This window comes from Macaca nemestrina, chromosome 2, assembly GCF_043159975.1.
Source record: "Macaca nemestrina isolate mMacNem1 chromosome 2, mMacNem.hap1, whole genome shotgun sequence".
Classification (NCBI taxonomy): Eukaryota; Metazoa; Chordata; class Mammalia; order Primates; family Cercopithecidae; genus Macaca; species Macaca nemestrina.
The window spans coordinates 143,580,577-143,596,829 of record NC_092126.1 but is presented as its reverse complement, the minus strand read 5'-3'; the positions used below and the strand labels follow the sequence as shown (position 1 = coordinate 143,596,829).

The 16,253-nt window shown below is 44.2% G+C and overlaps 2 protein-coding genes across 11 annotated transcripts in view; one reads left to right on the top strand and one right to left on the bottom strand.

Annotated features, from left to right (window-relative positions):
* LOC105477623 (inositol 1,4,5-trisphosphate receptor type 1) overlaps positions 1-16,253 on the bottom strand; it is a 356,056-nt gene that overhangs the window by 21,885 nt on the left and 317,918 nt on the right. Inside the window, exons 56-60 of the mRNA XM_071092119.1 lie at positions 14,207-14,402; positions 12,427-12,519; positions 11,105-11,244; positions 10,449-10,614; positions 7,432-7,592 (exon numbers count right to left, since the gene is read on the bottom strand). Coding sequence (XP_070948220.1) covers positions 7,432-7,592; positions 10,449-10,614; positions 11,105-11,244; positions 12,427-12,519; positions 14,207-14,402 — 756 coding nt within the window. The remainder of the gene's footprint in view (positions 1-7,431; positions 7,593-10,448; positions 10,615-11,104; positions 11,245-12,426; positions 12,520-14,206; positions 14,403-16,253) is intronic.
* Positions 1-16,253, top strand: part of LOC105477622 (uncharacterized) — a 191,411-nt gene that overhangs the window by 111,109 nt on the left and 64,049 nt on the right. For 8 of the 10 annotated variants that reach the window (XR_984834.2, XM_011734173.2, XM_011734172.2 and 5 more), the window contains one exon: positions 4,341-4,494. The exons of 1 other annotated variant lie outside the window; for it this stretch is intronic. Coding sequence is in view for 7 of the 9 variants with exons in the window: in XM_011734173.2 (XP_011732475.2) it covers positions 4,341-4,494 (154 nt within the window). In the remaining 2 variants the exon portion in view is untranslated. Of the gene's footprint in view, positions 1-3,888; positions 3,978-4,340; positions 4,495-16,253 lie in introns of all 10 variants that reach the window. One more of the 10 variants, XR_011620202.1, reaches the window with a different exon arrangement.

Below are 16,253 nucleotides of genomic sequence, written 5' to 3'. Positions count from 1 at the left end.
CCATTTTGATCTTTTGCCCTTGTTAACGAGTTACTCTCTGTGTTTGCTTCCTGTGTCATCTTATCAAATATAGATAAACACAAGGGCCAGATGTCCTACTGCTTTTGAATCTTCTCAAAACGTTTCCTCATAATGTTTAGTAGCACTGAATTAGCTAATAGAACTTATTTGCTTGGAAGTGTTACCCAGGAGGTGCTGTCAGGCAAAAAGGCTCTTTTGCCTGTTGCTTTTTTGAAGCAAATTAGCCGCAGCTTTCAGGAAAGCATTTTCCAGGAATGCGGGCTCCTGGACTCTCCCCTCCTATGCAAAAGCACCTCACCACCTTCTGAGAACATCCCACTTGCTGCCACATTGAGACTACTTTTGATCTGGAAAATTGCTCCTTTGCTTCTGGATCCTGTATAGCTAGTTTCTGAAGAGGTCAAGTGAACTAACCCATAATGGAACAAACTGAAAAATCTCCAATGGAATGTTGAGGGTGAGGAAGAGGGAGCAGGAGAGGCAGAGAGAGAAAGTAGAGAGGTGTCTACCCCCACTGTGAGAAAAAGTCAGCACCAGGCTTAAAGGATGATGGACCAGACGTTCTCATGTGTAATTATTAGGGAGTTAAACTCATTCAGATGAGTCACCTGGGTGTGGAAGCTCCAGTCTGGCTGTGGTTCTAGTGAATCGTCCTCCTCCTTTTATTTAGACATCTCCTGAATCTGGCCACCAAAGGACATATCATTCCCTGTTTCAAGCTAAGGTGAGGGTAGTGAAGTTTCTCATATTTCAGCAGGTCAAAATTAACATATATTTCAGATACATCCTTTGCAAGGGCGCACTTGATACCCTTTCCTGAACTCCCGCCTTCTCAGCAAGCCCTAGAGTGTTGAGCTGGTTGTCTGAGCAGTGGTTGCTGGTGAGAGTCACAGCAGCTCTGAGAGTCACACCCCATCTAACTCCTGTCTTACTGATTTATGCATTAGCCAGTCAGCATCCCCGGGAGATCCTCTTTCCCACTCTTCTCTCCACCCGCAAAGGGGCCTTTACTGCATCTTGCCTCTTTTAAAGGAGGCTAATTCAGTATCACTTGGGGTTGGGGCTGGGGGATAAGCCAGTCCAAGTCTAAGATGCACCAGTCCAAACCAGAGGCCGCCAGCCAACCAGTGGCTGCAGGTTGACAGGAGGGCTGTGCGCATGCACACAGAGGTAACCACATCTGTAACCACATGTGGATATGTGAGTCAGGACAACCTGAGGGTGGGTTCTGGTTCAGCAGCTCTGGATTTCGGTCTTGGCTCTAGCACTTCCCAGCGCCGCGACCCTGCAAAAGTTGCTCAACCTTCCTGAGCTTTAGGTTCCCATCTGTAAAATGTTCATAGTGCCACCTACTATGCTGTGATGAGGATTAAGTGAGATCATGCATGGATAGTGTTTATGTCATGCATACTGATTATACATGACCTATTCGTTACTATCCAATCTGCCCTTCCCAGGGTAAAGCAGAGCCCAGCACAGACTGCTCCTCCAGAAACGGCAGCCCTGCTGCATTCCAGAACTCTCTGGCTATCATGGGGAGGCAGGTTCTCCCCCATTATTTCACTGTCCATATTAGTCAATGAATATGCTATCCTAGAGGAGTAGCCAGAGCAGTCCAAGGTATCAGGACATTCTGAAATGTGGACGAACAATATTCTATCGGATCAGTCTGTCTTTATACGCAATTCACTCAAAAACACACCTCTGAAAATGTAAGAGTTATGTTAACAGGGCAGAATTCCAAGATATAGAAATGAAATCTATAATTAGCAGAAGACATGTCTTATATTTTTTTCATTTGTACAAATGTATGGGGTATATGTGAAATTGTGTTACATGTATATAGTGCCTAGTGATCGAGTCAAGGTATCTAGGGCGTCCATCACCCAAGCACCACACATTCTTGTTAATTATAGTCATTCTACTGTGCTATCAAACATATTCCTTCTACCTAACTAGATGTTCGTACCCTTTAACCCATTTCTCTTCATCCTCTCCCTTTTCCCCCGTCTCACTCTTCCCAGTTTCTGTTATCTAGCTTTCCACTCACCACGTGATCAATTTTTTTTTTTTTTAGCCTCTACATGTAAATGAGAACACTCAGTATTTGTCTTATTGTGCTTGGCTTATTTCACTTCAGATAATGGCCTCCAGATCCATCCATGTTGCTGCAAATGACAGGATTTCATTCCTTTTTTATGGCCAAATAGTATTCCATTGTATCTATACACCACATTTTCTTCATTCATTTGTTGATGGGCACGCATGTTAATTCCGTATTGTTACTATTGTGTCCTTAAGTTACTGTTTGGTCTTCTTTACCAACCTTCCTTCTTAATGCTGCTCAAATTTCTAATTTTCAAGAATAATTTAGTCTTCTGCATTTGACTGTACTAGAAAAATGGGCTGCTGTTTCTTTGCTGGGAATCAAATATTTGGTCTTTTACCTGAAACATGCCCAGGGTGCAGTATCTAAATTCTGTCAGGCAAAGTGCTCATGATGAATTCACCACTTACTTCGATTAAATAGCTCCAATAGCATGGCCTTTCAAATCATCATCTATAGACTAACACAAATTCTCAGTTTAGTTGGCACTAGAGCAAAGCCAAACAGTGCTAAAATTATTCAAAAAAGGGTGTGCAGCATATAAATTACTGTGAAAACTTAAATGTAGATCAAGGTTAATAAAAATTTGCTTATTAAAAAAGGCTATCACCAAAACGATGATGGCACCAAATTCAAGTTCCTGCAGGGAAAGGAAATTTTTTTCTCTCTTCCCTTGATTTTGCCAAGGGCTATGTCAGGTCACCTCAGTCACATTTTTCTGAAAGCACAGGCTTGTCTGGGGCCCAAGTCAATGAATATGAAATTGCATCTCGGGAACTGAGTGGCACTGTGAGATACAGTGGAGGAGGGTTCACTTCCCCTGGTCATTTGAGTACTCGACAGCATCGCCTTCCATCAGGTGCTTGAGTTGAAGGACAAATCTACCAGCGAACCATGAATGATTTCATGATTAATCTAAGGTTTGCCTTGAATACACAGAACTCGGGGTCCACTCCCCAAATCACTGAAAGCCCTACTTCTGGGCAGTAAAAGCAAGTAGAGGAAACCACTGAAGACATGGATGGAATTCACAAGTATCTGTGCCCTATTCAACAAAGAACGCTAATGTCAACCATGCCCTGCCTCAACTTTTAAGCACGCTTACAGATTTAAAGTTCAAGAGCGAGGAAGACATGGGGATTTTCCAGGGGAGGAGGCTCTTAAGAGTCAAGATGCCCACTCTCACTTTTCTTAGTGACAGCATGCCCACAGCCAAGGAGTCTTGCAGAGTCTTGGAACCATAGGAAACGATGCTTCTGTCAGCTCTGCTGTCAGCCCCGCAGCCCCTGCTTCCTGGCTGGCTGTGCTCTGGGCCTGTTGCTCAGTTGTTCTTTCACCTGCTCCCTCCCTCCATGTGTGCCTCCCATCTGCCAGGTCTCATTTATCTCATGTCTACCACCCAACGGATGTGTGAGGTGGTATGAACCGCGATGTAAGACAGGAAACCCAGGTCAGCAAAGTCCCATGACTTGCCCAAGGTCATGCGGTGCGGGAAGGCACAGAGCAGAAACTCTCACCTTGGATCTGCTGCCTCCACTTCTTGGGTAGTGAGGACTTCATGGTAGGCATCAGCCTGGCCCCAGCTTTGAGGGGGATACTCCCATCTCCAGTGAAAGGAGAGAGGGTAAGACCAAAAGGGGAGAGGGAAATATTCTATCTATTATGTTTAAACAAGATTAACCTGTGGGTGAACAGCTGGTTGCAGAGTTCTCAACTTAAGACAGAGCTTCTTTGCATGTTCCCTCTTTCCCTCCCTCCAGAGATGACGAGAAACACACTGTTTCTATCTACAGTGAGAAGAGGTCCTGTCACCTTGTCTGCAGGCCAGTTCCAGCAGGAATTAGGAAAGGTGAAATATCTGATCTAGACAGGCTGTTGTGTTTTCACATGGCTGAGCAGCCACCAATGGAGGGAATGTGCCCTTGGGATACGGGTCTAGGCAGGGAGGGCCAGGGCTCTGCACACAGACACCTCTTTCATTCATGACTCCGCAAATGTCATTCTTTCCAAGTCAGCCTGGGTTTCCAAGAACCCTTCTCAATACAGTGCCCCAGGTGAATTCTATGACCCAGTGTGGGTTGAGATGAAAACCCATTTGCTATCTCTGATGCTGCTGTCTGCAAGGAGCTGCTCTCAGGGCAGCTGGGCTCCTCCCTGCCTGAGTGGCATCTGAGGCCTTTTCCATTGGTTCTCTTGGGTTGCCTTTTGGCAGCTGTCACTCCCCAATCTCCAGGAGTCTCTGGGATCTTCATCCATGGGCTAAAGGAGAGCTGCAGAAGAATCCAACATCCCAGCCTTCTGCAATTAGGCAAGAGGTATTTTTCCTGAGGACCACATACCCTAAAAGAGCCTGTCTCAAAGACAAGGTAAGCAAGAGGGCAGTGAGCCCTCCAACCTGCTTTTCCTTCCATCTCTGCCACTGCCCATCAGCTGTCCCTTCTCTGTCCTCCACGCTAGAGTAGCTACAGCCTCCTGGGGTTGGCTCATTCAAGAGATCACCTAATTTTCCCTCTCAGCAGCAGTGGGTAGGATGCCCCTGCTCAAGGGGGAGGCTTGTGGGGGCCTCGTCTCAGCTGTGGCTGCCTCCACAGGGTGTGACTAATCGGGGCCCGCAGGTGGTCTTGTAGCCTCTGCACCGCAGCTCTGAGGTCCCACGGGGCCCCGGCCCCCACCCACACCAAATGACTCAGCTGAGCACCCCAGCTGCTACCCTGATGGGGCTAATGCTCCCTTAGGAGTCCCCAGCAGGGATTCCTGTGGTTTCAAGACCAAACACCACAGCAGATAGCGCAGGCAAGAAGGCACCACCGTTTAGCTGGTAGATCTGATGCTTCTCTGAGCCACCACTTAGCACACAGAACATCTGGTTCTGCAACAACTTTAACATTCAGAGAATAATTCTTTGATACTGTAGATTTTTAGCTTTTCTGACAAGATGTCTCATATAATCAAAGAATGATGTGGATGGGGAAAGCACACCAAACGCCCGGGTTCTCAGAGTGTTGCCATGCAGCGGGCTCTGACCGGGCTGGGTGGGTGGCGGGCTACAGGTCACTCTGGCTCTTAATCCTCATCAAGTGACTGCTCACAAGACGCCTTTAAGTCTCCACGATTGAGACAGAAACCCAAAAGTGTGCCAGAGTTTTCTGTGACCGGAAAGTAAGGTGATTAACAGAAAACTTCAAAACTGGCCTCTGGAAGATTTAAAGATAGGACCCGCTCAAACACTTTAGAGACAAGAGAACAAAGTGAAGAGTGAGAAGGAACATAAGTCAAGGGTGAACAGTACAGGCCTCCTCTAGACATTAAGACTTCGAATGCAAATGAAGGTCATTATCTGTGCATGTGGACAGATCTGTGTCAGTATATATGCTGACTGAGTAGGGTTTAATTTGCCGGTGTCAACAATTGGAGGAAAAGAAAGGAATTGAGGACTTTTCAGTTAGTGTGTCCTGACCCTGGAAACCTCACCTGTGGAAATCCACACTGGCACCCATTCTGCTTAAAAATAGGAGTCTGCCCAGAATCACCAGCATCCTCCCAGTTTCCTACCAACAACATGATTATGGAATGCGATTTCTACAGTCAGCCAAGCCTGGTTTGAATTCTGGTTCAGTTCCTTCTGAGCTGTTCCTAGGAAGTCGCTTAACCCCCAGCCTGGCTTTTATCTGTAAAAAGGATAAGCCATCATCCGCATTCTGCAACTTGTGTCTTTTTCTCTCCACTCTGTGCTGATTTTTTTTTCTCCTTTCTTTCTGCTCATCTATGACCCTAGTGTCTTCATCCTCTCTTTCAAAACCTTTTTCAAAAGTTACACCATGAACCTCCATCCATCTCTCCCCACCCCAGAAGTCCCTTCCTCCAGGTTCCCCACGGAGGGTAACTTTAACGACCAAATACAATACTAGAGGTGAGAGGACTTTACAAACCAAAGAGGGCCAACTGTATGTAAAGGATTAGCAATATTTTTCCTCATCATTCACACAACCCCTCTGAGAGTAATCTTAAGTAAGCATCTGTTTTGTCTCCGCTGTGAGGCTCTTACTACTTAAAGGGTGATTCCCGGACCAGCAGCTTCGGCATCTCCTGGAAGGTTGTTGGAAATGCAGAATATCTCAAGTCCTGGAAGTGACTGCTGAGTCAGAATTTGAATTTTAACAAGCTCCACAGATGAGTCACATGTACATTAAAATTTGGGAAGCACAGAATTCAACTCTAAGGACCTCAAAGGTGCAGACGGCACAGTATCTCCAGAAAGCCCTCCAAAGCCTAGGAGAGGCCTCTGTGCCTCTGTAATTGGGGTATTCAGCAAATACAACCACGTAACCGCTGCCCTGCTGGCAATAAAACTGAAAGTCTGGCTGCCTCTAGGCCTGTCAATGATGATACTTATCTGAACAGACCTGACTTCCAGTATCTTTACATAAAAAGCTTGAAAATTACATCTACATAAAAAGCAGGCTCCTTTAGCGTAAGTCATTATCAGGCCGAGCGCTCAAGTCCTTGGTAACTGGAAGGAGAGTTGGCCCCTTCTCCTCAGAGGGAGCCAGCGTGAATCACAAAGACTCCCTCGATTTCACAGTTCATGCTTCTCACTCCACTCTCCACCCCTGAACATTTTAATGATGCTTGAAAAGCACAGGTCTGAAAGGACAGCTGGCCTGGGACACCCACAGTGCACGTTTGGTATCTCGGCAAAACCTGCCTGAGAAGTGCTCTCTAACAGCCTGAAGCAGCTTCTCCCCTTCCTGGGACATAGTATCCACACTTCGCATTAGCGAGAAGATTAATGTGGAACTCAAATTCCTCCATCATATGATCACGTCTTAATGATCAGTAGAGTGTCTCCCAGAAAGGCAAGGCTGAGGGCAAACACAAACCAGGCTAATCACTTTCCGTCTAAGACACCTCTTAGAGAGTAGATGTTATTTAAAAAGCAGGGAGAAAAAAGCATTATCAAGAAAAGAGGCAGATTAACATAGCGACAGGAAATCGGGCTATGGAGTTTGATCCAGGTTAAAATCCCAGCCCCAGCTCCATGGTCACATGCTAATCACACTGAGGCTCAACATTTCCCCCATGAACATAGGCTGATACCACCTGTCTGGTGGTTCTGAGGATCACTTGAGAGAACACACGAAGTTCACGGAGCACAGTGCCCCATCCGTGAGAAGGGCTCAGGCAACATCGGATGTTATTTTTCTGTTGTGCAGCTCCCCCATGGGCTGCCGGGGCCTTGCTCAGAGCTGAGAAGCCAGGCCAGTAGGCCCACCACCTTGCTCCCGGGAGGCCTTTCCACTCACCTTGATCATTTCTGCCACATAACTCTCGGGCCCAGTATATTCGGTGGAGTCCTTTACTTTCACCAGGACGATGAAGCACAGATAGTGCCACATGTTGTGTTCTTCCTTGATGTGTTCTTCAAAGGTAACAGTCTTGTTGTCAAACTTGTCTCTTTCCAAGCCTAAAAATGAGACAAAAAGCCCCCGGCCCCAAATGAGCAGTCTTGGTAAAGGAGAAAATCAGTAACAGAACTGTCAGTAGAAAGCGGGCTGTGGTTTCACTCCTGTCTTTATAAAGAGTCGGATTCTGTTGGCTTTGTAAGTGCATTCATGTTTACATTATGGCAGGAAAACACAGGCTGTGAGTCAGACAGACTTGGGTTTGAATCCCACCTCTGCCACTTAGCAGTTGCTGCTTCATCTCCACATGCCTTAGTGGCCTTGTCAGTGAATGGGACGACCAATGTCTAGGTTCCAGGAGTGTTTAGGGGTAAAATGAGAATGTGTGTGACACACTCACACATTGCAAACAACCAGGGAGTGTGAAGTCCCTTCGCCCAGGTAAATGCCAAAATGCAAGTATGTTAAGGGCTTTTGAGGAAGCAGAATAAGGACAACAAGAACTTTAAACAAATTTTGAACTCTAGCTGGTAGGTTTATAATTTGAAGAGGCCTGGGTGGGCAATTCTAGTCTCTATGTATTCTAGGATTGATCAAATAAATATATTGAGGATAATGGGAGCTGGATTCCTCACTGCCTGAGAAAAGAACGCAAATAGAGAAAGGGAGAAAGGATAAACCCTGTAATGCTGAAATGGAATTAAAGGTATCAGTATGAATTCATCGTTTTTCATACATATAGACACAGATGTGTGCAGATACATGTGCTGTGTACACATACACACATATGCAGATGCATACACCTCTCCTCTAGATCTGTACCCTAATAAGCCCTGAGAGCAGCAGCACACCAACAGGAATGAGCACACTCAGTCCCCAGATCTTGGCTTCTAAATACCTTTCTCCAGTAAAAAGAACCAGGGCTCTTTGGAGAAATGGCTGATTCCGGGGATGGGTCAGGAAATGTATGAGGTGAGCCTAAGCCTGGAATATGTAATGATGCCAAAAAAGTCAGAAAGTACATAGAAAATGAAGATAATATGACTAAACCCAGAAGCCAGCTGGAAAGGGCTCTCACTGGCCACATCTGAAGCAATTTGAACATCTAAATAAATAATGACAGTGAAAGATTATAGCCCATTGAATAAAATAAAAATCCATAAGTCCATGTTGTTACAAATATAAACACAGAAATATACATACATGTCAGGAGAAGAAAAAAATCTTTCTTACAATAAAAAGCCAATAAAGAAATGTAGAAGTAATAATAAAAATTATCATTGGGCAACCATCATCATAATAGAGCCAGTCAAACATCATCAATGAATGCTGAAGCTAAGGGGTGAAAGTTTAAGGAATAGCAGGATATTTACAAAGTGTCTCTCCAAAAAAGTAACTTTATGGAGTTACTGGAGAAACCTGGCAATTAGCACATTAACCAAATGATCAAAGTTAGTATCATGGCTGGACGCAGTGGCTCATGCCTGTAATCCTAGCACTTTGGGAGGCCAAAACGGGTGGATTGTCTGAGCTCAGGAGTTCGAGACCAGCCTGAGCAACACAGTGAAATCCCATTGCTACTGAAATATAAAAAATCAGCCAGTTGTGGTGACAGGCACCTGTAATCCTAGCTACTCAGGTGGCTGAGGCATGAGAACTGCTTGAACCCCAGGAGGCAGAGGTTACAATGAGCCAAGATACCAGTTAGGAGATGAACTGGCATTACATGCCTCCTGATATGATGCACTGAGAAGAACACCACAGCATGTCTTTGATATTCCTGTGGAAAACGTATACCCTCAATCTTACCATGAGCAAACATCAGACAAACTCAGATCAAGGGACATTATACAAAATAATTGACCTATATGCTTCAACAGTGTCAGTGGAGGCTAATGAGGCATGGTTACTGCAGCCCCACGGGAGGTGGGATTTGCAAAGGACATTCTTGGAATGAAGGATGAAATGTGAATAAGGTCTGTAGATAAGATAACAGTATTGGATCGGTTTTAATTTCCCAATTTTGATAATTATACTGTAGATACACAAGAGAATGTTCTTGTTTTTAGGAAATGTGTACTAAAATATTTAGGGATAAGAAAGCATCACTGTCAGCCACTCACATTAGACAGTGTGTGTGTGTGTGTGTGTGTGTGTGTGAATAAAGCAAATGAGATAAAATATTAATATTTAGGGATTCTGGGTCAAGAGCATATAGAAATTCTTTGGATAGTCATGTCTCTTCTGTAACTCTGAAATTATGCCAAGGCAAAAAGCTTAAAAAGGTTTTAAGGGGGCAAAAAGCAAAGAATTTAAGTCTTTAATTGGAAAATGATTTTTTTTAAGCATACATACCACTAGGAAATTTATGTATTTAGTAGCCACATGATGAATAATCTTGAAATGATTACTCAGCAACCCAGATTCCTCCATGATTAGTTTACATTTACAAATATTTTCCTGTAGTTATACTGAAAATGATTTCTTTGGTGCCCATGTACCTCTTTTATGTAGCAGTTCACTACTTCTCCCATGCCTACAGTGTGCCAGGTTCTAGCTAGGAATTTTACATATGCTGTCTCTCCTAATTCTCACAATAATGCAGAGAAGGACATGTTATTGTACCCATTTTACAGATGAAGAAAGAAGGATTAAAGATGTTAAATGACTAAATGATGGTTACACAATTAGTAAGTGGTAGCAGCTCAATCAGACCCAGGTCTGTAAATACTTCCCAGCAGAATAAAGGCCAAGTAGAGCCTCACTCACTGCAGAGGGTAGAAGAGTCAAGAGGACGCAGCCGGTGCCCCCTCCTGCATAACCGGGCACGCACCCACCCATCACACCCTCGCAGTCTCCACATGCCTCTGCCACGCTGGGCCTTCACACCCTTGCTGCAGCTGGCCAGCAACACTCACCACAGATAAAGCACGTGGTCTTCAAGATCTCTTCCTTCTTCTGTTTCTCACTCCTCAGGTCAGCAAAAGTGTCAATGATAACCCCAAAAATCAGGTTAAGAACAATGATGATAACCATGAAGAAGAACAAGAGATCATAAATCACTCTAGCAGCAAACAGGGGTTCCTGGAAAAGAGAGGTGTCTGAATCAGTCTGGGTCCCTTGTGACCCTTTGGTCTGCAGAGCCTGGGACACAGCTCAAGCGAGACCTCATCTACTTGGGTAGAAATTAAACTGGGCATTACACTTTTAAATTCAAAATTGCATCTCTTTTCATATCCCCTGTCTCAATTGTGATTTCTCCAAGTGTGGTGTGACACAGCCAGGAGGGATATTTGACGTGCGTTCAGGTGGATCAGGCCTAACCCTGATGGAAACAGTCCCTAAATCTACTGAACAGAGAGCCAGAGCTAACCCTTTCCACGCAGCTGATTTTGCGGCACCACCTCACATGACAGAGAGGAAAGAAGCCTGACGAGCTAGTTCCGCAGCTACTCAGCCCTACTCCCAGCTTTTCCTCTGTGTCTGCAGTTTACACTCAACACCACTGCATGGTGCTCCCACCAACCACCCCACCCGCCGCCTTTGCCCTTCCTTCCCCTTGGGATTAATTTACCTCTTTGGACGGCTTCCTGAGCACATCTCCTACTCCGCCCCCGCTCCGCAGCCCGTGACTCAGTACAGTGACAATGCACATCAGCAGCGTCTCACATGTGTGCTCTTTATCCTGTTCCGTTTCTTCTGCAGGGACCAGCTCTGTGAACATGGCAAGTAATAACAGACAGAAAACGTGAGGGGAAAGGAGAGACCGGGATTTTGAAATTCTGTTTCCTGAATGCCATCTTACCAGGCACACGAAAGAATAAAATTAAGGAATCAAGAGCCAAGTACTTTCTTTCAAAAGCTAAAGTCGTCTGGGGCAACTCTGTTTTCATCGCTAACGCCTGCTAATTTCTCCAGCTATGGTAGTATTGCTCTCCCTCTATGGGATCTAAAACATGCCCTGTCCTTTTCAGGTTTTAAACCCCAAACCCAGCTGCAAACAGTCTTTTCATGTTAGATGAGTTGCTTCACAACTCTGAGTCACAGGCATCTTGTCTCTCAGATGAGGGTTATGCCACAGGACCCAAGTTCCTCACTGGGGATGATGTGAGGACTAAATCCAGGGATATTTCATGGCAGGGCCTCTGGATAAACTGCTTTGCATTGGAGGCTGTTCATTTTCACTGGTTTATGCAGTAAGAGCCATGCCTTGCTGTCTGCCTCATTCCTTTCTCCAGCTGCAGAAGGGTCTTGCTAAAACACAGATTTCATTACTCATCTTCCAACAACCCCTGACCATCCTCTGGATGAAGTTTAGCCTCCTAAGCCTGACACAGAAGACCCTTCATGATCTAGCCCTTTGTTTGTATCTGTGGCTTTATTTCTTGCTACTCTCCTTCCTTATAATCATTATCTCCCCAAACTTGCTGTTTTTTCCTTTTGACCTTTAAAGCCTGTAGATGTACTATTCCCTCTCCTTGGAATATCAAGAGTCTTCTGTTATAGTTTGAGTATCACTTCCTTGATGATACGCTGACCGCAGTAGCAGGCTGGGTGCCTAACTTCTGTATTCCACCCTTATTCCCAGCATTGGGCAACTGTCTAGCAATCACCATTTGGCCTGCCTGCACCCTCCACTACACTGCTGTCTCTTAGAGTACACCACGGTCCCTGGCAAATGGCGGGCACTCAGTATCAATCGGCTGAATCACATCAGATCTTTTCTTCATGTGTAACCTTCTTTTCCCTTTATCTCCCTCCTCTCTCTCAGTCTTTCCCTTTGCTATAGCCTTACTCCTGAGCAGTAAATTTAATCTTTTTCCAACATCACCTGCATCAGTTAAGCATCTGAAGGAATCCGATATTAACATGGGGCTCACAGTTAGGAGGTCCTACCTTCTTTGGGTGCAGGAGAGGAGCAGTTCTCCCCACTCTCCACCCTACACACATCGGAGAACAGGAACTCGCTTGCCAAACTCTCGCCGGTTTCTGGGAGAGAGAAGGAAATTTTATGATGAACAATCTGGCAGCATATGGTTAAAATGTTTGAAGTCCCCAATTCACGGCTGATTAAACAATTCTTTACATAAATAACACCCTAGAATCTTGCATATAAATTCAAAGCAGAAATGCAATTTACACTTTCATTTGGTGATCTGGATGGGAAAAAAGCCAAAAATGTCAATTCCTGTAGGCTTACTAGAAATATCGCACTTAAATAGCACCTCTCCAACTTTAAAGACAAACAGCTGAAACTCTTAGACAGATACTACTGAACGTACAGACTCCAGGAAGATTTATACCAAGTCTGCACGAGAAGCATCAGCAGGCATTCACTGAAATCCAAGGTCCAGGCCAGTTTAGTCCACAACTCTAAGATGGCTGGCAGTTTAAGTGTAACTTAGTGTCAACTTGGGAGGCTGGAGATACATGCCAAGAACACAGCCTTTGGGGGGAGAGCACAAAGGCTGGCTGGCTCAGTCAGCCACAATGATTCTAGTCTGTTCCTTAGACTGAGGGGATGAAAAACCAGTAGTATTTCACTAAGTAGGGCCAACTATTGTAACTGAGAGAAAAGGGCACTTGGGTATCAATAAAGTATTATGGTCAGTTTTTTTCACTCTCAAAATTGGAAATCTCTTCTGTTCTTGCTATGTGTAAAAATAACGAGCTCACTGTACAACCTGCATATAGTAAAAAAGCCCCAGAGAGCGAGCTACTGCTAGCAGTCTGGAGGTATAGTCATCCATGTTTTCATATATGGATATGAGCTTTTTAATTTTTAAGAAGACCAGGCATGGTGACCCACACCTGTAAGCACTTTGGGAAGCTAAAGCTGGGTGATCGCTTGCGCCCAGAAGTTTGAGACCAGCCTGGGCAACGTGGCGAGAACCCATCTCTACAAAAAATACAATTAGCCACATGCAGTGGCAGGCGCCTGCAGTCCCAGCTACTGGAGAGGCTGAGGCGGGAGGATTGCTTGAGCTCGGGAGGTTGGAAGTTGCAGTGAGCTGAAATCATATACCACCACACACCAGCCTGGGAGACAGAGTGAGATCCTGGGTCTCAAAAAAAAAAAAAAAAAAAAAAAAAGACATACATGCGATCCTACTATAGTTATCCTTCTGCCATTTCCAGCTATATCTTGTGGGTATTTTTCCATGGAGGTTTATAAAGATGTACCTATGTGTAAGGCACCCCACCTCATGGATGTACCATGATCTGATGACACACCCCTGAACGTTTAGACTGCTTCCAACTGTACATTGCAGCGAATGTTCTCCCAAATATGTCTGTTTCTACATGCACAGTCAGCAGGCTTGTTTCTCTTTATGTATAGATGCCTAGAAGTAGATTTACTAAGTTAAAGGGATGCATACTCCAACGCTCTCAATATATATGGTCACTGCTTTACAAAAACGTTGCATTAGTTTAAAAGATGATGTTAGTGAATAAATAAATGTCAGATCTGGTCACTCACTCTTAGCATTTGATATGCCACACTGCCTTTTGAGTAAAGTGAGAATGAAGATCTGTATTTGAAATTCACACTTTACGTGTTAGGGAGATACAACAGGGAGATAGCTACATTACTAAAGTCATTATTTTCTTTAGTTCAGTTATAATCAGGAAGTAATCTTTTAATATTAAAAAGATCAGAAGATCCCAAACCCACCTGGAACAGCTGTTTCATTGGGCAGCCTATCTACTTCCAAGATAAAGTCATCCTTGAAGAAAAGATAGCCCACTATTGAGAACAGGTAAACAAGGATCAGAGCCAGAACTGCTGTCAGGATGATGGACCGTCCATTGCGAGTGACACTTTTAATGACATTAAGCAAAGTCTCTTCTCTGTACACTAAATCAAAAAGCTTCGGAAACAAACAAAAAGAATTTTAAGAAGCCTTGATGTTACATGTACAGCACTATCCCATAATGAAAACTTGGTTTATAGAGCATTTACCCTCTTAGAAACTCAAAAGCATTACACATGATCTTAACAGTGAACATCTTCCCTGGCTTCACAGTGAAACAGAGATGGTAAAAATGAGGAAAAATAAACACAGAAGAGGGAAGCAGGAAACAATAGCAATTTCAAGTAGTATCCAGAGCCATTTAGAGGGCCTGGAAATAGAGAAAATACATGCTTGTGCCAATAAATTTCAGAGAGAAAGGAAGAGGAAAGTGATGAGGGTCTTGGCATCCATTCATTTAGAAGGTACTGAATTGAGTTTCTATGAAGAGCCAGCCACCCTGGTCCCTGCCTTCCTGCAGCCAAGTGTCTGCTGGGAAGGCAGACATACTACAAGCCAGCATCAGTGGCAAGAACTCTGGACTTAGATATAAGTTCAAATCTTAGCTCAGCTACTGTCCACCATAGGATCTCAGGCTAGGCACTTTCATCTTCCCCTCTGAGTCTCCATTTCCTCATTTGCAAACTGGAGGATGTAGAGTTATTATGAAGAATAAGTAAACCACGTACGCACAGTGCTTAGCACGCTGGCATACATATGTTGAGTAAGTATAATAAATAGTAATTATTAATTTCCTAATCAAGAGACTGGGGCAGGGTCACATAGCTAGTATATCGCAGGGACATTAGTGGGTGGTAACACTGTGAGGGTAAGACCCCTGCAGGTCACAGTGCATTCACAATCCAGGCTTGCCCTCTGCTAAGGAACCTGCTGTTTGCAAGAAGTTGGCTTCCTGAGGAATGGAGGATCCCTGTAGGTACATATAGGTATGGGAGGATGATGGCTAGTTTTCCAAGAGCTACAGTCACAGATACTTGGCTAGGAGAATGGTGGGGAGTGTGGGGAGAGAGCTCTCTGAAGTTACTCTTAGACCTGAGGCTAGTTTTTAGCATGGCCTCTGGCTGCTGTCTAATCTTGTACAGAAGGTTTGGTCTCCACTGTGGCTTTGGGGTGTGACTGCACCATGAAGTGAGTCAGGGGACAGGGTCAAATCCTGACTCTGCTTTTAATTTGTTGCAAGATGTCGGTCACGCCATCTAAGCTCTCTGGTTCTGTTTCCTCATCTGTAAAATAAGTGGACTGAGACAGCTGATCTCTGAGTCCCTTCCAATTTAGAATTTTACATCCGAGGTCATTTTCTGGTTGATTGGCTTTTCTGCCTCCTTAACACCAATCTGTGTTCTGAGACTAGTTCTGTGAAGGGAAGCAAGGAAGAGGCGTTTAGTCAATACAATACAACACGACAGAAGGCAAAGTGTTGCTGTTAATGTTGGTTAAATATTTTCCAGTAGCTCAATATAAAGCGGCAAGTAAGGGCAACTTCAGACAACAAGCAAATGATACTTGTTTTCTGTTGTTAAGGACTGCAGAGATTATACAGGCTCCAAATCATTGAAATGACAAGCAATTTTTTTCTTTTCACCCATCTGTAATTTGTGATTTTAAAACATTCAATAAGTATTATTTGTATAAAAGAAAAGCTTTCTTCTAATTAGAAAATTATACATGTTCAATGGAGAAAACTTGGAAAACAAAGAAAAGCACAAAGAAAAAAGAAGTCACAAAAAATTCACCATCTGGAGACATTTGTTCAATAGCTTAATTCCTTCTGGCCTTAAAAAAATGCAATTTATAGATACATATTGTTTACAAAAATATTAGACCATAATACTGGCACATAACCAGACTTTCACCAAGCCATCAGGAACATTTTTCCTGTCAAAAATGATTACCTGGTATTTCACTACA